The 20,650-nt window shown below is 41.5% G+C and overlaps 2 protein-coding genes and 1 long non-coding RNA gene across 6 annotated transcripts in view; all 3 read left to right on the forward strand.

The window, feature by feature from the left end:
* The first annotated feature begins 663 nt into the window (after nt 1-663).
* Nucleotides 664-1,558, forward strand: LOC139562226 (uncharacterized). The gene is made up of 3 exons (XR_011672323.1): nt 664-898; nt 1,201-1,281; nt 1,407-1,558. It is a non-coding gene; the product is annotated as an uncharacterized lncRNA (long non-coding RNA).
* A 238-nt stretch (nt 1,559-1,796) lies between these two features.
* Nucleotides 1,797-8,008, forward strand: LOC139540827 (triacylglycerol hydrolase DDHD2-like). The gene is made up of 15 exons (XM_071344822.1): nt 1,797-2,084; nt 2,491-2,580; nt 2,749-2,872; nt 3,143-3,232; nt 3,458-3,599; nt 3,775-3,983; nt 4,309-4,370; nt 4,483-4,611; nt 4,806-4,895; nt 5,172-5,318; nt 5,791-5,946; nt 6,052-6,157; nt 6,382-6,540; nt 7,130-7,289; nt 7,396-8,008. The coding sequence occupies exons 1-15, from the start codon at nt 1,797-1,799 to the stop codon at nt 7,460-7,462; spliced, it is 2,019 nt and encodes a 672-aa protein (XP_071200923.1). The 3' UTR covers nt 7,463-8,008.
* A 121-nt stretch (nt 8,009-8,129) lies between these two features.
* LOC139562185 (transforming acidic coiled-coil-containing protein 1-like) overlaps nt 8,130-20,650 on the forward strand; it is a 44,258-nt gene continuing 31,737 nt past the window's right edge. Inside the window, exon 1 of one of the 4 annotated variants that reach the window (XM_071379655.1) lies at nt 8,130-8,508. Coding sequence is in view for 2 of the 4 variants with exons in the window: in XM_071379625.1 (XP_071235726.1) it covers nt 15,573-15,646 (74 nt within the window). In the remaining 2 variants the exon portion in view is untranslated. Of the gene's footprint in view, nt 8,509-15,321; nt 15,647-20,650 lie in introns of those variants that run through there. The other 3 variants (XM_071379644.1, XM_071379625.1, XM_071379635.1) reach the window with 3 other exon arrangements.

The following is a 20,650-nucleotide window of genomic DNA, read 5'->3' on the forward strand; positions in this document are numbered from 1 at the left end:
CTTTATGGTCTCACCCCTAACCCTCAACCACAAGTAGCCCACTCTCCTTACTCAAGCTGTGCTGTCTATTGCAAGAGGTAAAGACAGGGTTGCATTTCTAGGCTGTCATGCTAAATAATATCAATGTTTCTGATCTGGTGATTCCATGTCTATGCACAGTTTGATACACAGGTGGAACATTGTCCTATGTAAGAGATGATTAATGGAAAGCAGAACCCACTGACCCCTTGTCTTAAGTAATCAGGACCATTCAGTTGGCAAGCACCTTTTACACTTTACTCCATACACACAACATGCGTGTTGTACATCTGATTTAGATTTTACTACCGTGTAGATGTGGACTGACTGAAGTTAAAGTGTCAAAGACTGACATTATTGCTTATCTTTATGTGTTAAAGCAATAGTCATGTAAAACTTTGCATGTGTTTCCATTCCCCACTCTAAGCTTGGAACCAAATTAGCAAATTATTATTAATGAGTTAAAACACAATTGTTAGAGAGATTTGGGTACTTTCTCTCTTCTGTGATTATAGCCTACTGTTGTGTTGCTATTGCTATTGCTGTTGCTATTGTGTTGCTATTTCCCCACACCTCTTCGTCGTGATTGGAATTGACCTTTGATCCCACTCCGAGTCACTAAACCAGTGAAGTCATTCAGAACATATGAGTGTTGAGACAAGCTTGCAAAGTGTAAAGTCAATCATAGGAAAGTCCCCCCCTGTTGGAAACCTTAACAAACCTTGCTGTTTTTGTTGTTGCCTTCAACAGTATCTAAATGCTTTTGGATGTGGATATATTCCAAGGACGTCGCTTTGCAACTTTCAACAGAGAGGTCCACTCAGCAGGAACCGCCATATTTGATGGAGTCCCATACTATAACATTAGCTGTACATTGAAGGTATGTAGCTATTTCTGATGCCTGCTCTACTTTTAAAGAATGTGAGTTTAAATAGTATGAGAGGAATTCACAATATTCACTCCTAGCAAACATTCCCAGTATGTTATGAGATGGTATGTTTTTACTCAGCACCGTCTATCCACGGATAGGACAGAAACATGTGCTTGCTGTGTTTCTTGTATTTCAAGGATACAAAATATCCAATTGTCAGCTCTTAGCTAGCATCTAAAACAATGATATCTTCCCTGAAACTTAGCATCAGATGAATGTGTAAATATTAGAATGCTGTTTGTGCCTCCCAGGTGGTCTGTTAAAGCGGCCTGGGTGATCAACCTGAGCCTCTCAAACTACCCCTCCATCCTCATACAGTAGCCAGACAGTAGGTGAGCTTTTCTCTTTATCTCTTTCTGTATTCTTTAAATGTAAAAGCAGACTACACATTTAAATGTTCCCTATAGAGAAAATCTAAGAATTCTGTTCTGTTCTATTCACTTCCACTCTTTCCTAGCTTCTCTGATCTAGCTGCCATGAACGGTGTGATAGAAGATGTATATGAGCCAGTGCAGCACCATTGGTTCCACTGCGAGCAGCAGGTGGACTGTAAAGACTCCTGGTTCCCTTTCAGCAGAGAGGACTCATCAAGGCTGGAAGAGGCACACAAACATGGCATGAGACATTCATCATACTTTTACAAATAATACAAATTGTTCTTGTATTGTTGCCCCTTTGTACTATAGCACCATATTATGTGCTATGTATTACCCTGAAACAAGAATATAGTTAAACTGAAATGAAGGACTATCTAGGCAAGTAATGTTTTCATTGTGATTAACTATAACTTGTAACCATACTATGTAATTACAACTTTTGCTGTAATGTGGAGTGTTATGGTTTTGACATGGGATGTAATGACGTGATCCCTGATGATAATAGCAATGATAAAGATGGCTATAACCATATCATCATAATTGTGGGTTTGCTCCTAACAGGGGAGACCCGCGGGGAGGAGGAGATGGTGGTAGCCACAGAGGGTAGGCGGTTCGATGTGAGGCTGAAGGAGAGGCGGCGCTACGCGGTGTACTGGGAGCAGCCCCCCTCGGAGGTGAGGCGCTGCTCCTGGTTCCACAAAGGAGACAAGGATATCTCCTACACCCCTTACCCAGAGCACACCAGCCTCGTCCTGGAGGTAGGACACAGTCTGAAACGACAACGTGTTCCCAATATAGTATACAGGGCCCTGGTCAATAGAAGTGCACTATATAGGTGCCATATTTGGATGCACACAAAATGCAAATCATTACAAAGTGATACAATATCTACCTTGATAACTTGGTGTTTATCTTCGTACCATAGTTTTGCGGGGCCAGTATTTATTTATTTCTACTGTCTGAAAGGGGTATACTGCGGATTGGTAAAGACCTTTTTAATCTGTCAATCAAACCTTGGTAATATTGTCAGTAACATATACAGTATGACTCACCGGGTTTGAACCTTGGTCAACCACATAACCCAAGACTTGTGTTACCTCCCGGAGCTAATGCCTGGAGTGCAGGAGACCAGGGTCCGTTACATTTGCATCACTTTATTCACAGGAGGCTTACATGATATCAGTGACGCTGAATGACTGGACGAGGAAGTTAGAATTCCCCACTGGAGAAACGGTGGTGTTGCACAGTCGTATGGTATGACCCCCTCTCCCATCCATAACTGACATGGACAGAAGCACAGTATATCTTAGTGACACTATCTTACTGTCAGTAGTACCTGCATGGTTTGTCTGTAGAGATGCAAATATTGGACTGTAAAATAAAATGCAACAAAGTTTCTATTCCTTGCTCTGTCTCCGTTAGCTTATGACACAGCAACAGACAATCCCCTCTAGGTACTGGATAAGCTTCCCCTCTGCCTCTGAGCAAAGTCGACCCAGGACCGTAAAAAGGGGGCTGGAGGATATTTCAATAGAGATACCTGAAGGTAAGCCCGCAAATGTATAGGCCTCTATCTTCAGAGTGGGCTTTGATTTCTACACCTCTGTGTGAGGTTGTCACACCTGTACTGTACTTCTATTTGTGTTTCATGCAAACAGTATTGGGAATTGGCCTGAACAATGGATATTGCATTGCTTACAGAGAACTCAAGTTGTGGAGCATCCAATGCATTGGACCATGTGCACGTTGGTATTTACATGATACCAAATTACAATTCCTTACACAGTAGACCCAATTTGTGTTGTTGGTCATTCAGGAGAGCCTTACCAAGTGGACCACCTTGTCTTCATGGTACATGGCATTGGACCGGCCTGTGACATCCAGCTGCGTGGGGTCGTTCAATGTGGTGTGTCTATAACCTTTGACCCCTACCTCTAAAACTTTACCTGCACTCTGCTTTTTCCCTTTTTCACAATTCCTTTTTTGCTCACAGACATTCCCATACATTGATTAATGCAGACTTGATAGGTTAAGATGACCATATTACTTGAAACAAAAGGCCTACCAGTTAACTGTACCAACATGCAAAAGCATATCACAAACATACTAAAGCACTCTCTACCGACTGTAGTGAATGATTTCCGCGATGCTTCACTCAGCCTGCTGAGCAGTCACTTCAAGCAGAGCCAAGATGGCGCCCACATGGGCCGTGTGGAGTTCCTGCCAGTCAACTGGCACCGGGTGCTGCATGGGGACGCCACTGGGGTGGACGAGTAAGGCCTTGGACTGTTCCATCATTTGGCTTTGAGTGCTGTTTTTGTGTTGGTTGTTGTTTAAATCGTCTGTTTACTGGGTTTTGTGGTTTTTCACACAAAAGAATGGCACGCACACAAACACAAACAAACACGCACACAAATACAAACTTTCTTACCTTCCTCCTACCAACAGGGATATCCAGAGGATCACCCTGCCCAGCATCAGTCGTCTGCGTCAGTTCAGCAACGGCACGGTGCTGGACCTGTTCTTCTACAACAGCCCCACCTACTGCCAGACCATCATAGACACCGTGGCCTCAGAGATCAACCGCCTCCACCACGTATTCCTTCAGCGCCACCCACAATTCACTGGTGCAGTGTCACTGACTGGACACAGTCTGGGTCAGTACCTCATAGACCTCTCCTAACTTTTTCTTCTGACTTTATTAGGAAAAACTGCACTCTTAGAAAAAAGTTTCCAAAAGGGTTCTTCAGCTGTCCCCATAGGGGAACCCTTTTTGGTTACCAGGTAGAACTCTTATGGGATATGTGTAGAACCCTCTGTGTAAAGGGTTCTACCTGGAACCAAAAAGGGTTCTTCAAAAGGTTCTCCTATGGGGAGAGCTGAAGAACCCTTTTTGGTTCCAGATAGTACCTTTTTGTCTAGGAGTGTAGTATTAATAACCATTATAGTAATTCATATTCTTTATTAATATGACTTTTCTAGGTTCTCTGATCCTCTTTGACCTTCTGACAAATCAAGAAATACATAACACAGATGAAAAGATAGTAAGTAGTAGGCAACTGATCAAATGTACAGCTACATGTTGGCCATGGCCACAACCACCAGCATATTTATTCTGATTAGCTCAATGTTGATCCTATATTTCTTCTGCTTCAGAGTAGCGTCAGCAGCCCAAGTGAAGCAACCTCCATTAACTTTGAGAGCTTTGAGGAAACACTTAGGAATTTCGGATTGGGCAAGTTTTTCCAAATGCTTACAAAGGAGCAGATGGACTTAGAATCACTGGTAAGTGTGTGTGTGTGTGTGTGTGTGTGTGTGTGTGTGTGTGTGTGTGTGTGTGTGTGTGTGTGTGTGTGTGTGTGTGTGTGTGTGTGTGTGTGTGTGTGTGTGTGTGTGTGTGTGTGTGTGTGTGTGTGTGTGTGTGTGTGTGTGTGTCTTTGACTTTCTAACTGTGTGTGTGTCCTCTGTCTATTGACTAGGCTCTCTGTTCGGAGACGGACTTGAAGGACTTGGGAATACCCTTGGGGCCTCGCAAGAAGATCATGTGCTTGTTGAAGAGATGGAGAGAGGTATCAAATCCTATCCACTTCCAAATGGATCCATTCATTGTCAAACATAGCCATCATGTGAAATGTTCACCTAGTTTTAAAAATCAAGCTTCTTTGATCTGACATTCCAGTCTATTGGGTCCATTGTGCGTAGCTTCCTGTCCGTCTTAACCCTGACAATATTCCATCCTAACTGTTTGTAAATGGGCTGCATGCTGGAACCAGCAGTCTGATGAAGTTATATTGTTTAGATTGTTATTAGAGCTATCTAATCTATCCATCTATCCTTCGGCCCAGAAGCAGGAATCCAGGACAGGAACGTCCCAGCCAGTTCCTGGCGTTCCAGGTGTGTATTCCCAGGTCCAAGAACAACCAACGCTCCTCTCAGACGCCCCCTCCACCAGCCCAGTGGATTACAAGTACTTTGACATTGGCATTGGCCAGGTAAACAAACAACAACAGTGACTGCATACTGTAACATGTACACAATGCACATACAGTAGAGCGAGAGAGAGCAATGCCATGGTGCACATATCTGCACATATGTGAAGTAGTACACAATTTTCGTGGACCGCTTATGGCTCGTGAGCACATCTTTCAGAACTACTGGCTAAAAAGTATACATTGTTTTGTGTACAAAATCCAGTGAACAGATGATTTAAACAACAAACAACACAAAAACAGCACTCAAAGCCAAATTATGGATTAAAGAGAATATATTTAATAGAATGTATTGATGCAGTTAACATGAGGCCCAACTATTACAACTGAAAATCTAAATGAATTAAATTACATTTTAAAATGTTGGTGAGTTTTGATATCCATGCTTAGTTACAGAAAGTGAAGAAATGTATCAGAATTTACATGGAGCATACTAAATTAGTATTAATCATGTACCCCTGCCCTTCCTGCCCAGGTGTCCATTGTGTACCCTCAGCTGGCCTTCCAGCCGCAGGCCTTCTTTGCCTTGGGTTCTCCTATAGGGATGTTCCTAACGGTGCGCGGCCTGAAGAGGATCGACCCCAAATACAGCCTCCCCACCTGCAAGAGCTTCTACAACATCTTCCATCCAGTATGTTTATGGATCATATGTTAGTAAAAATGCTTAGTGGAGCTAAAGTCAATCAAAGTCATGAATATTCATAAGGACCTGACAATGTTTTTTTCCTCCTTGCAGTTTGACCCGGTGGCCTTCAGGATTGAGCCCATGGTGGTGTCTCCAGGGGTGGACCTTCCCCCAATGCTAATCCCACATCACATGGGCAGGAAGAGGATGCATCTCGGTGAGACCTGAGGCGTGAAGCTTTGATCTGAACATTACAAAGATATGGTAGCCCCATATGTCATGAGCTTTTTGTTAAGACCCTAAGCAAGCATTACTAAAGCTCTGACCTGCATGATCATTTAAAACACTGACCTACATCGTTGCTATCCAATGAGCGTGTGGAAGCTTTCATCCACCTTGTGCTCCCATGCAGTGACCCTGTGTTGACATTGTGTCCCCCAGAGCTGAAAGACAGCTTGATGCGAGTCAGCTCAGATCTGCTGCTCTCCATCAGTACTCTCCGTGGTGTGTGGCAGACCCTCACCACACTACCTGTCAACACACTTCCCCCAGTGGCCAGTGTAGGACCCACATCTGCACTGCCACCTCAGGAGTCAGAAGGTGAGAGATTGGTCTCATTTATGTATTACTTTTGTTCGCTCATTAATTTATTCACTCATTTATTAGGAACCATGTGCAATGGTTTTCCATACATGCATTACTTTATTCTTCATATTCCCTAAAACAAATTCCGCTGTTGTTACTCTAGTAACTACAGCATTACTAAACAGGTAGGCCTTTAAAAGCAACTTAATGTAATATAATGATTTTTCGGTGTAATTTGTCCTTTGTGTGACATGTTTTTTGTATGTACTATGCAACCAAATGTCCCTTTATTTTTATATATTTTTTATTTACCTTTTATCAATACAGTTTTTTCTCATTGAGATAATATCTCTTTTCCAAGAGAGACCTGGTACAATAGCAGCAGGACGAACAATGTTTCAGACAAAACAACTTACATACACTAACACAACATTAAACAAAACTATAAACACACATACAGCACAACAATTACATATTACGTTAAAAACACGATGGTCTTGACTAAAAACAGCTGTCCTAAAGACAACAGCTGTCATAAAGACAAAAAGGAGACAATAACATTTGAACTGTGTTAGCGGAATGTTCCATCAATACTCTTTTCCAGGTAGTAGGGCCCAAAACGGTACCGTCTCACCCACAGAGATGAAGAATAGCAGTTTTGGAATGTTGAATGGTGGACGTCGGTTTGATTACGTCCTTCAAGAGAAACCCCTAGAGAGCTTCAATGAGTATCTGTTTGCCATTCAGAGCCATCTCTGCTACTGGTAATAACAACTGAGCTAGTGTTGACTCTGACTCATGCTGTATTGAACTAGCTTACATGTTTTCTTTAGCTTTCTGCATTATCTTATGTTTTCTTGTGTGTTTCAGGGATTCTGAGGATACCGTGTTGCTGCTTTTGAGAGAAATCTATGAGGGGAAGGGAATCCTTCTCTAGCATCTCCAAATGTCCATGTAAAGCAGGGGTGGGCAATTCCAGTCCTCGAGGGCCTGATCAGTGTCACAGTTTTGCCCTAGCTAACACACCTGACTCCAATAAACACCTAATCATGATCTTCAGTTTAGAATGCAATTTGATTAGTCAGCTGTGTTTGCTAGGGATGGAGAAAAAGTGTGACACCAATCAGGCCCAGGAGGACTGGAGTTGCCCACACCTGATGTAAAGGATGGATCTTTTGAGTTGTGTATCTACTAGAGGAGACTGGATGCATTACATTTTTATGGCTTCATTTGTATTTATTTTTCTGTAAAGTGTATTGAGGCTTCTGGTAAATGCACTTTGAATAAATGGTGATTTTAATCTGAATTGTGAATTGATCTGGAGATGACTAATTTACATAAACTGTTATTTTTGGTCGATACCTAATGCACTGTTTGCATAAGAATGCATTTAAAATGTACTGTAGGATTATGGGCTTGTTCTAATTTGTTTACAAATATGGAAACTGTGAACAACTTTTAATTAAAGCTGCTTTTCTGCTTATTCACACTTTTTGCTGGACCATGTCCTAGTTGCAATTTAGCACGTGTGTGTGTGTGTTTACTTTCAGTAAATTATGAACAACATAAATAAATCCTGCAAGGATTTGACTGTCTGCTGCAGCCAATAGGCTTATCTAATAGCTACTGTAGACTCCATACCACACTGTTGCCTATTTAGCCTTGCACTCCAAAGAGAGGTGACCACGCATTGTGTTCCTATCTGTAAGATTCATGTCGTACATTAACCGACTGTGTCTTTAAATCACATTCCGGGCACATAGCCCCCAGAAAGTTAATTTCCCCATTTATCCGCGTCACCCACCGCGTGGAATATACGCCACAGGACAGTTCTCTTTGAAGAACGCGTTGGGACATTGGACTGCCCATCACATCGTGCTTTGCAAGGGACGTTTTCATAGTGAAGAAAATAACTTCATAACACCATCTTTGACGTCTCTTGAAAGTTGGGTTGCGGATTTATCCGGTAAATTCACTGGAAAGGTAGGACATTTAACTTTTGGACTATTGGCTATAATCGCCAGCCCTGTGTTGACTGTTTTTGCCTGTAAAAATGTAAAGCGCTATACTGTTAGATGGATAGTGATACCGTTGTGTTATGTATCGTGATGGCATCTACTAAAATGTAAAATCACATAACAAATTTGGAATGTTAATTATATTACATTTTGAAGTATAATTTTGCTTTAAAAGTTATTTAACTCACTTTGGCACAAGATCATGGGCGACATGACAGTACTTGCATGTTAAAAGTCACACAGCGTATGTGCAGACACCAAAGACTAGGCTATAATCACAATATCTACTTATAGAGGAACGTTCCATGAGAACAATTCATTTTTAAAACATGATTTGAAACCATAGTCTCATCTGTTCAAGTTTCCTATGAATCCTACATGGACTAACACAGGCCCTGTAGTTTCTTGTTTATGATATATAGTTGTGTTTTATTGAGAGTAGGCTATTATGACCATGTAAAGTCAGTTAGTATAAGATCACACAAGTTGGCTAGTCATGACTGTTCATTTGTTCACAGTTTTTTTTGTAGCCCATATAACATGGGTTCAAGTAAAGTGCAACCACATAGGGGAATCAATGGAGCAAATGCATCCCATGACATTTTCACATGCAAATATCTTTTACTTTCTATAATATATAGGTTATCAGTAGTCCCCGAGGAATGAGACTCAATGAGAGCAAAATATGTCTTCCACTGAATCATCCTTCTTTTTGTAGCCTGCCAATTCTGCTTGAATCAAATGTAATGCCTAATTTTCCAAAACTCTGCATTAACTGTCTAGATGGGGGTTCTGGCAAGGGAGGATTACTATTAAAGCATTTATCCTTTTAATGACTTTCTTTCACTCTTACAGTGTGAGAGTCTGGCAATGTTATAAGCTCTTTAACTCTGGAAACAACTAGCTGAGCTGACACCACAGCCGGTGTCGTGGATCATGTGTGAGCACTGCTAGTTTGTACTTTTTCATGCCTGTAAGCCTGTTGTTTTCGGCTTTTTGTATTGTGTTTATGTAAGTCTTATTCAACCACGGGATAATTAATCCCTGCTCTAATTAAACACACTTAAAATGCGTTCCTTTATTTGGATGAAAAAGGAAAGCTGTGAAATTAAAAAGTCTGAACCTGCTTTTTGTGGGGGCAGCCCATTAGTTACCTAACACCATTAGTTCATGTTTGAGTGCAGTGGCTTAGGTTTCTGCAGGACAGGTTTGATTGAATTCTAGGCTAACACAGCCAGGCTGCACTGTTTCAACCCTGCTAGTAAGAAAAACCCATCTGACTGAAAGGTGACTTCATGTAAAGTGAGGTAGCTTGAGATTCTTTGAAGTAGGGGAGCTAATAAGAGGACTGGAGGATAGAGTTACAATGTCACTCTATCTGAACAATGTAGAGGGGTTCTAAACCTGTGTTTTGGTCAAGGATTTCACTTTCGCGTGTACACACACACACACACACACACACTCACCACACAACAGTGCATGTGCCTTTCTCACAATGTGATTCTCACATTGATTGATTAATCATTCGATTTATTGTGGATATTGTCCATCAGCAGGAAATTCTTTCCACAGATTTTCCACTTGTTGACCAATGACCAACGTTCCAGTAGCCAACACAAGGCAAGGCTCAACCGTACACACACAGCACTATACATAAGGCAATGTAAAGTCTGTCTGAAGTGAACAGGGTGCTACTCATGGCTTACACACGCTCGCACACAGTGACACACACACAATCGTCGTATATCCCAGAAAGAGCACAGCTCAGACGGAGGGTCAAAAACTGACAACCAGCGTGCTGGAACGTTCATTTCCTTCCATGTGTTTTCTTTCAGTTACATTATGACTGAATGAATACGAGTGAAGAACTCATAGAAACAATCAATTTTGGCTTACTGGTTGCCTCGAACTTGCATTCACATTGCATCATGTGCTGTAGTGTTTTTGGCATTTCTGAGGCCCTCAGAGCTGGAAGGAAGATGAGGTCACTCTCAGACACACCCCAGGCAGAGGCTGAGGCTCAGCTGAACAGGAAGTGGGGGTTAAATGGGCAGGAGCAGCCAACATATGGCTGTGTCTGAAAATGTTTCTAAATGCCAAAGCTTTTCTTCCTCTGTCATTTTCTTTCTGAATTCCTATCAAAGCTCATTGAAGGAGGTCAGAGGGGGGATCCTCGGATCCTCTCCTCCAATGGGCTTTGAGGGGAATTGAGGAAACATGGATTGAGGAAGTAAGGATTTGACGGCACATAATATTTTTAGGCACGGCCCCAGTCCGCTCTTTCACATGTGGAATGGAAGCAAGCTGCGGTTTCTTGGAATCAAAAGAAATTCCCACAAATGTTCCCATTTTGGAGAACTGGAATGTAGAAGTTCTCTTGGGAGGTGAAGGAATCCAATTGAATTTAATCCATTTATATTGAGCTCATGAGGCCTAACCGTTTGAGTAACACTAGGGGAAAACAATGGATTATGTGATCAGTATTAGAAAAGAATCATTGTAATATGTGAGCAGGCAGTATTAGAAAAAGGAGTTACAGGGAGAGATTCCCAGACTACCATGACCCTGCCATTTATAGACTTGTGGTTGTGGAAGGGACTTCGGGAGCTTGTTGTTTTTAAGTGTTGCCCCTAGCAATTTGGCTGCGCTGATGTGGGTGAGTTATCATTTGTTGAGTAGGAAGTGCTAGGGAGACATTGAATCAACACTGTGCTGTTTCACATCCACGCATTGCTCATGGTCCCCTGCCTCTCAATGGAAACGCTGAGGAAGACTGCACTGTCACTGCCCCTGGCCAGGATGTACTGTAGGCCTACACCAGATGTGTCTGGTCTGTGTGTGAGGTTGCCTAGTAACCTCCCCATCATAACACCTTTAAACACGTACGGAATGGATTTGGATCCCTTTAACATGATGTCACATTAGACCCACACTAGTGGTCATTATTAGTTCCATCGTGGCAATTAGGCCGACTGTATGAGTAGGGGAGTCAACATCCCTAAAAGCAAGTACACTATAAAGTGTAAAAAACGTTCTGTAATTATGATGTTGAAGATCTTGATGACAAACCTTGGGAAATCATGTCATGCCTGTAACAACTACCAACAATGTTTGAACGGAGCTGAAGGTTGGGACTAATAACAACAAGGTAACTAATGTAAAACATACTGTGTCTGTAAAAAAGTACATAGGTTCAGAACTTTTTTGAAATAGCACAGTTTGAAAGATATGGCAAATAGAATGGATGGACATCATAAATATATGGGAGGGGTAGAGGAAAGACAAGAGTTAAAACAAACAAAATAAATCGATTGTAAAATAGACTGTGTCCATAAACTGTATAAAGTTGTTGTTCACTAGTTTGCTCCAATTGGGGGAGGGGTGGTAGGGTTGGAGGATAATTAAGGAAATATTTTAAAAAGATGCGTATATATATTTATGTATGTATGTATTTATGTATGTGTATATATCTGCAAAAATATATATATGGGGGATTGGAAGTGAGGCAGACAATTACATTGATACAATCTATCTGCAATATTTTAAAGCTGATCTACCCCCTAACCCCCCCCCCCAAAAAAAACTATGCCATTTATCTTAGTTTACCACTAGATGTCAGGCTGTTCATACCTAGTCTTTGCTGACATTTCCTGTCAACCTGTTTAAAATGCCGCTATATGTAATAACATACAGTCCCGAACTGATTACAGTAAAATAACGATTCACTAAATCGGTTCTCAAAAGGATGGATGGATAAAACGTTGAAGCAAATTCATTTCAAGCAGTGTTGGATTTGATGTTCTTAAACATGTAACTGAACGTGAAAATGATCTATGAAGATCATTGAACCTCTTTGAAAATAATTCTAATTGTTCTGTGAAAGCAAGGTGGCGAGGTGACAATGCCATGGCGTGGGCTAAAAGGCTATATTTGCCATCGGTATTGGGAACACGAACTGCACAGACAAATAGTCCTCCTACCATGATGCTATTATTGGTCAATGAAGATGCGTTCTTCTTACTGTATCTCTGATAGGTAGTGTCTATAGGAAACATGGCCAGGTATGTCTGTAGCAGATAGTTTTTACCTTTAATGGCTAGCTAGTATGCAATCAGTACAGTAGAGATGGCAAGGTGTGTGTGTGTGTGTGTGTGTGTGATAGAGAGGTGTCTGGTATTTATGACTACAATGTGACAGTGACCTCACTTTGACCGTTGTTATTATGCACAGGTCACCGGAGCAGCATTGTGGCAGTGTTGTTACAGTGTTAAGGGAATCGTGCTAATGTTTTCAGGGATTGACATTAAGGTCTGAAAGGTCATTTTTGGGTTGCCCGATGATTATGATCGTTTGCCCGAAAATACAAAGTAGCTGGAAGACGACCAGACTACTTCATTTTGGTTGTCATCAGTAAACAAAAAATCACAGACCCGATGGGGAAAACACGGAGCAGTCTCAACTTGCGTGACCACTGAGGTCACTTGCCTCAGGCAATAGGGCAACCCTTAATCTCAATCCCTGTGTTTTGTATTTTCTGACACTTGAAACTACTGATGAATTCATGAATTGATTGAATTAACACTACCCATGAGGGCTCTTCATGAATGAATAGAATTCATTCACTTTCTAAACTGTGTTCAACAGGATTTGACTGCCCAACCCTGCCAGATAGACTGTTAATCTGAAATGAAGCATTATGCTGTGGTAAATTAAAAACAACTAAAAGGATTAGTCAGTGTGAGCAGCAGAACCTGTTTTTTGCTGGCTTGTGTGAGCTTGAATCCTGAAACAAAGTTGTCTTAAAGTTTTCCCATGGTTCTTTGACAAACAGATATAAGGTATTGATTTTATTCATGGCATTGATCCAGTGTGGGTTCATAACTGTAAGAAAGGAAGTACATCTTGTGTTACAGATGTCTCCTCCTTGTCACACCAAGTTGCATCGTTTGTGTTACTGTATGCTAACACATACTTTTTGTTCACGCTAAAGAGCACATATCTGTGCAATAAAGTACCGTAACATTTGAAATAGATGGGAAAACATCTAATCCAATGGGGTTCCAAATACCACAACTCGCAATTGCAGGAATTGCATGCATGCATTTTGGTCAGATAATCACTCCCTGATAAGGGATGGATCGAAATGGACATGGAGGGAAATGGAGGGAAATGGGGGAGGGTCATGCCTTTTCAATTTCAGTCAAGGGGAGGGTTTAGTATTTAAAAATAAATCTAGTCCAGTGGAGGGTCATGTCATTTGTGATTGATGACATTTCAATATTTCTCAGTGTTTTAGAATTAGTTGCTTATTAGGCTATATATCGGCGACTATAGGCTATTTAGTGTGGTCACAATCAAATGATCCATAGCCTATAGGCTACGAAGTGCATGCTGGGAGAAGCACAGAGCAAGGTTCCATTTCTAAGATAGCTGCTGGGATGGTGTGAATAAAAGTAGGTTGCATTACACACAGCACTAGATATTCCAACCCTGAGCCCCGGCCTGCTCTGCTCTTGCTGATCAAAAAACGTTTTTGTGTGCTGCTTAACCTATAGCTGTGCTGTGTAGGGCTACAGTGGCAGTTCAGGAGAAGAGTCAAAGGATTCTTTCGATTTTCTTTTAAATGATTAGGCCTTGCGCGCAAACAATACACACTGATTTAGCATTGGAGAAATAAGATAAGATGAACACAGGCCTATATCTCTGTCCATTCTTAGCCTGTAATTTTGGTCATTTGTGGGGTATTAAAAAAATATTCTGCTAATATGTACAATTATGTAGAATTGCATGAAATGTTTATAAAAGGCTTTTTTTTCGATTGACCTGCAAATACGATAATAGATTCACCCCTGCTCTTGTCCATGGTGGTCTACGAACCCACAACCTTCTGGCCTGCAGCCCCGTGTGCTATTAAAATGTCTGCGTTGCCATGTAATGCTTACAGGACGAGGAACAGTTTCTAAAACTGCATATCTAAGGCTCTGGTCTGTCCAGGAAGTGGGTGTAAACGGTACACATATTCTCTGCTATCCACTTGGTTTCTAATGATTATTTTGGGTATAGGGGAGGGTCGATTGTATTTTTTTCAAGCGTTCAGGGAGGGTTTCGGTCAAATATATTTTAATATTTTTCTCAAGGTAGGGTCATCCATTTTCATTTCAGAGAGGTACGATTTTCTCCATGTATTAAATTGTAATAAATGTAATAAATTGTATGACTGGACTGCTGTTGACATTTAGATTTGAGTCAAAACATGGAACCATCCATCCTTGCTAAACAGGTTGAACCAGAAGTAAGTAACACCACGTCGTCACATCAAGCAGAGTCCTGTTTGCTCTCATGACTTGTTGTGTGCCTGCTATCTGGGGCTGAGTCCCAAATGGAACCCCTATTCCTTATATGGTGTCCTAATTTTGAACAGAGCCATATGGATAGTACACTATAGTAGTAGTAGTACACTATAGTATAGGGAATAGGGCGCCATTTAGGACAGAACCTGGGTTATACCCACATGACATCACTTTATGACGAAGAAACTTGACCTGGTTTACGTACTGTACCTTCCAGCCTCCTTCCTTGATTGTCTCCACCTGGATGTAGTATAGTGTACAATAACTCCCAGTCGAATGCTTACCACAGTCTGTTCCCTGGTGTTTGCGCCTGCGCGCGCGCGCGTGTGCTTGAGGTGAAGGAGGAGGGGACAGGGAGAAAAAGAAAGAAGTAAAGGCAGGGAATGAGGGAGCAATAAGTCTATGGGAGGGAGGAGGCTTGGGCCAGAAAAGAGAGCCTGGCAGGATATCAGGGCTGTTTCGGATGGACATTGCAGCGTCATTCACTGCAGCAGTAGTCAGAGAAACACGGATGGGACAGTACGCTGGCTAACTTGACCTGGGATGACCCACACACACACACACACACACACACACACACACACGTGCACACTTAAAAGGAGCACGCAGTTGTATAGACTTACAGACAGACAGGTAAAGGCCCAGTTCCCTTAGAGGGGTAAAGAAAGCTGCTGTCAACATGGGGGGCTCTCAGTCCCAACAGAAGAAGACCGGCGGGGCAACAAACTCAACCAAGAGGAAGACAAGTAGCATGTGAGTGAAGTAACTGTTCTCTAATACCTGTACTTACAGTAACAGCAATAGAAGTTTGACAACTGTCTAATAACAGTACTTCTACAGAGGCGTGTCAAAATGGCCTCACTCAGTTGTGGAGTGGACTATTTTAAATTAGCTATTGGGTCAATGATATTCATGCTGAATGTTCAGGAGCTATTGTTTGTCAGAGGTTGTGGCGTCTTGTTTGCGGAATTGACGATGTTCTGGTTTGTCAACGTTGTTGTGGCCTGACGAGTGAAGAAGCTATGAATAGGCTATGACTGATGCGTTTGTGACCTGTCACAGTGTTTGTTGACCAGAAAGGAAGTAGCTTAAAACATAGTATAATCTTTGTTCAAAACAAAGTGTCGGGGAGACTTTAGCTAATCAATGTCTACATTTCAACTATTACAGTATAACAATATCATCACTATGCTATGTTTTACGGATTGATAGTGTAAAGATACAGTCTTTGCTAGTTTTTGCAAGTTATGTGTCTTATTATTCAAATCGATTGATACATTTCAGGATTTATAATGACAAGGTAGCTGTGGGAAATGGATGGAGATCAGTTGCTTGTTATGCTGTGTATTATAGGAGTTATGCTGTGTATTATAAGAGTTATACTGTGTATTATAAGCATACACTATAAGCAAACAGTCAGTGTATGCAGTGTGTTGTCACCTCCATGTGTTTAATACTAGTGTGCATGAATGGTCTGTTGAGACAAGCTCTTGCACACACATGCAAATATTCACACACTCAATGATAAGTCTTCAAACAGCCTGGAAATGTACAGTGTCAAGCATGTTTGTCTACTGTACCCTCTAGTACATCCGTGTGTGTGTGTGTGTGTGTGTACTGAACTGAGTCATTTTACAGTTGTTGATTGAAACAGAGACCCTCAGTTGTCTCGTCATGTTTTGTTGACGAATGGAACATTTAGCTGTCCGACTGATTGATCTCACTGTGTGAAGTAGCTCCTGTACTGTCAATGTTTATATGAGGAGTTGTCTCTCTTAAAGGGGACCACTCTGCCCCCTGCAGGTTATACCCACAGAAATAGAATTAACGGAATAGAGAATCCCATTCAAGTCAATGTACTCTTATTCTATTTCTATGGATATGCCGTTTCAATAGCAGATGAGACAGCGGGCGTAATGGATGCATTTGACCCTCATGCTTTTACCAATACTGTAAACTGTACCTCACACTAGAAGATAAATAAATGCTGCATTACTGTTAATGTAATGGAGGTGTTTGGGAACCTTGCTTGTTTTATGAATAAACCTTGCCTGAGACCTGAAGAGTTGTGTTGGCTCCCAAGGCTTTAGTTCAGTGGGCTACCATAGATCAATATTGTGGTAAGCAGTTACTGATTAACTAGGTTAGATAGATCCATATCCGATCACAGTGTTGAATCCATAAGATGCTCAGCTAATTGCATGTGATGAATGTGGCATTTGGAATTATAGAGTCGATCACTCTTGATTAAAAGAAGTAATTTGTGTATCAACAGAGGTTCTTCTATAGACAGTCCTGTAAACCCGGTTAGCTGATCTAAATCAGGCTCTGTGAAGCGGGGGGGAACATTGAGAAAAGGTGGACCTTTTCTTCTGAATCTTCTGCCACAGGGGACCTTTTGTTCCTGCTGTGTGGAAATGAGTGTCAGGTTCTTCCACTTTCTACGGTCAATCTTATAAATACTGTAGTAGGGCTGGGAACTGCCAGAGACCTCACGATACGATATTATCACTGTACTTAGGTGCAGATGCGATATGTATTGCGATTCTTACGATCCCCACGGTTCTATATTGTATTGCGATTCGATACTGCGATTCTATTGCGACTTGATGTTCCAAACAGATTGCTCACTATATGTCTGCTTTAGAGAGACAAGAGAGAGCATGAGACAACGAGTTTAGGTCAGTCTGGGAAATAAAAGTGCTGAAAACATGTTGGCTTACAATTTCAAAAGAAGATGCAGAACAAGCTGTAGGATGAACAATTTCTGAGTTTTGGTGCAGGTACAGCCGACTAGCGCTAGCTAACGCTAACTACAGTAGCAACAAAAATAATCAAATGTGCAGTATGTATTGTTTTACAAATCGAGTCAAATATTGATATAATATCAGCCAAAAATAATATTGCAATATGTAACTGTATCGATTTCCCCCCCCCATTACTAATACATAAGATAAAGATAATACTTTACTAAACTCAAGCTGTGGTGACTTATTGCTGTATCATCTAAAAAGCTTTACTACATGGATAGTTCACCCAATTTATACAAGAAGTCAGATGTTGTCCTGGGTGAGCTGAACTATCCTTCTAAAACAGGATATGCCTATCATTTGATTTCCTGGTGTTTACTCAGGTAAAAAATGCAAAGGCTCCCACTATAAAAGCCCTTCACACATCATATTTGCATTGCAAACATGGGTCACTTCAGACAGGAAGTATCTGTGTGTGCTGTCACATCAGATAGGACTTTGTCCTCTCAGCATTTGCCGTATACAGTGTCCTGGATTGGGCAGGGCTGGCTGGGGCACACTGCAAACAGGTGCTCAAGGCCTTGGCTATGTTCCAGTATCCATACTAGCACACCCACTGCCTGATTCTTATAGGACTCACTGGGGCGATTTAGCAAATTTATTTCTCAAGTGCAACACAAGTGCAACCTCCTTTCTCAATTTTGTTCCAAATAGCTGAGGAATACATCACAAGACTAGTGAAGTACGACAGCGTGAAACCAAAAATAACCTTATTTGAGACTGTTGTATGATTTACCACATTCACATACAGTATCATAGATATTATTCCATATAGCTGTATATTATTAAAGAGGTAAACAGAAATGCAATTCAGGGCAGCCACAGAATTGGGGTAGAGGCCACTGGAGCAGAATCAGAACTGTTTCTGCCACCAGATGGCTCTCTCATCACATGAAGGTGATTTTCCATGGGGAGACTGTATAAGGCAAGGCTTATCGTATTTAGGTTTCATCCAAAATGGCACCCCATTCCCTATATACCTGTAGTTCACAACTTTTGACCACCAGGGCCCATAGCGTAGCTGGTCCCAGATCAGTTTGTGCTGGTGTGACAATGACCCTAGCAGCATTTCACGGTAAAGTCTACACCAGTTTTATTTTTTTTATTTTTTATTTAACCTTTATTTAACTAGGCAAGTCAGTTAAGAACAAATTCTTATTTACAATGATGGTCTACCAAAAGGCAAAAGTCCTGCGGGTATGGGGGCTGGGATTAAATTATATATATATATTTTAAATAACATTATAAATATAGGACAAAACACACATCCCGACAAGAGACAACACAACAACACTACATAAAGAGAGACCTAAGACAACATAGCAAGGCAGCAACACATGACAACACAGCATGGTAGCAACACATGACAACATGGTAGCAACACAACATAGTAGCAGCACAAAACATGGTACAAACAGCTGTATTCGGTGCACGTGACATAAAATTTGATTTGATTTTGAGTTGGCAAGACAGAAGAAACAGATCTGGGACCAGGCTAAATGTAACCTTACATACTAGGTAGACACATGGCTGATAGAACAGATGGAGGCATAAACAGGAAAGGTGGTTGGTCTGCCTCAAGTCATGATTGGATAGCAGTTTAGATGTCAACATACATATAGTCATGTCTGTAGGCGGATGTGGTCTCCTCCACTTCCTCAAACTGTGTAGACTAGAAAAACCACTTACATTTCACCCATCTTTACAACTCTCTGACAATACATGAAGAAAAGACAACAAGTAGGCAAATGTTTTGTTGTAGTTTGTTACAGACACCTGAGGTAACTGTTATAAGATGGTGTGTTTTTGGGCCTGTGTTGTGCAGTGGGTGGTGATTTTCCCTGTCAGGTTTTTGGACAGGTGCAGCATGTGCTGTGGGAGAACAGAATAATGATCATTATCACTGCGCTGAAAATAGAGTCACTTCCCCATATGGCTATGCAAAATAGGGGCTTACAACAGCCGGCAGATGCTGGTATAAACTAATAAAATACATATAAAATGTGTTACATATTATTTATCCTGTCTCTCACTCTTTCTCTCTCCCTCTCTCTTGATCTCCCTCTCTCTCAGAGAGACAGAGAGAGGTCACATCCCCTTATGAATACCGTGAATCACACCAAGCAGCTACAAAGTTCCCATCATGAGAAGTTTGGAGAGAAAAAAAGACTTAGTATAGGGGAGGACATGACTGTGACTGCAGTGGAGAAGTAGGAAATAAGGGCCCTGCCTTACATAACAGACCTTCCCTCTGCCTGGAGACAGAAATAGCACCAGTGAGGGCAGACAGAGGGGCTGCCTAATACAAAACCCCACTACGAATGCAACCATTGTTTGTGTGTGTAAATGAAAGCGTGAGTGAACCTGTTTGAGAGGGTGGCAAGATCAGAGAAAGAGAGAGTTGGGCGTCTCCCAAACATGCCTGTGTGTATGTGTTAACGAACTAGCGTTATCTGTGTTGCAGATGTATTCACCTCCCTAACTAACGGACATCTCAATCTTAGTTCCAACCTGTTTGGTAAAAGAGAACAAAGGAAGTAGCACATGAGGGCATGCAGCCAAAGAGGACTTCTACTTCCGAACGCTTGTTATTGTTCCTCCCAGCTTGGCTCACTAGAGAAACGATGTTAGCAGGCTGGGCTGTTGTGCAAGGCCTGCTATACCAGTTTTTTGTTATTATTGGATGTTCAGTAAGACTGACATCAAGACTCAACATAGATGGGTTTTTGTTGGTGACATCTGTGTTGAGAAAAACAGAAACAAGTGAGATGTTGCTAAGGTCAGTGAGGACGTGCCTTGATGAGACAGTGAGACAATGTGTTAGGGGATGTGTTATATTCCTTTGCTGTCTTCTTTACGTGTGTGTGTGTGTGTGTGTGTGTGTCTCTGTGTGTCTGTGTGTCTGTGTGACTGTCTCACTGTTGTCTCAGAGAGGATCCCTTTTACC

This window comes from Salvelinus alpinus, chromosome 2 (genome assembly GCF_045679555.1).
Source record: "Salvelinus alpinus chromosome 2, SLU_Salpinus.1, whole genome shotgun sequence".
NCBI classification, from domain to species: Eukaryota; Metazoa; Chordata; class Actinopteri; order Salmoniformes; family Salmonidae; genus Salvelinus; species Salvelinus alpinus.

Bases quoted from the DNA above. Each gene is read 5' to 3' on its own strand.
- LOC139540827 (XM_071344822.1), top strand. From the start codon at position 1,797: ATGGGATGTAATGACGTGATCCCTGATGATAATAGCAATGATAAAGAT. The intron at 2,085-2,490 runs GTAGGACACAGT...CTTTATTCACAG, and splicing joins ACACCAGCCTCGTCCTGGAG to GAGGCTTACATGATATCAGT. The intron at 5,947-6,051 runs GTATGTTTATGG...TCCTCCTTGCAG, and splicing joins TCTACAACATCTTCCATCCA to TTTGACCCGGTGGCCTTCAG.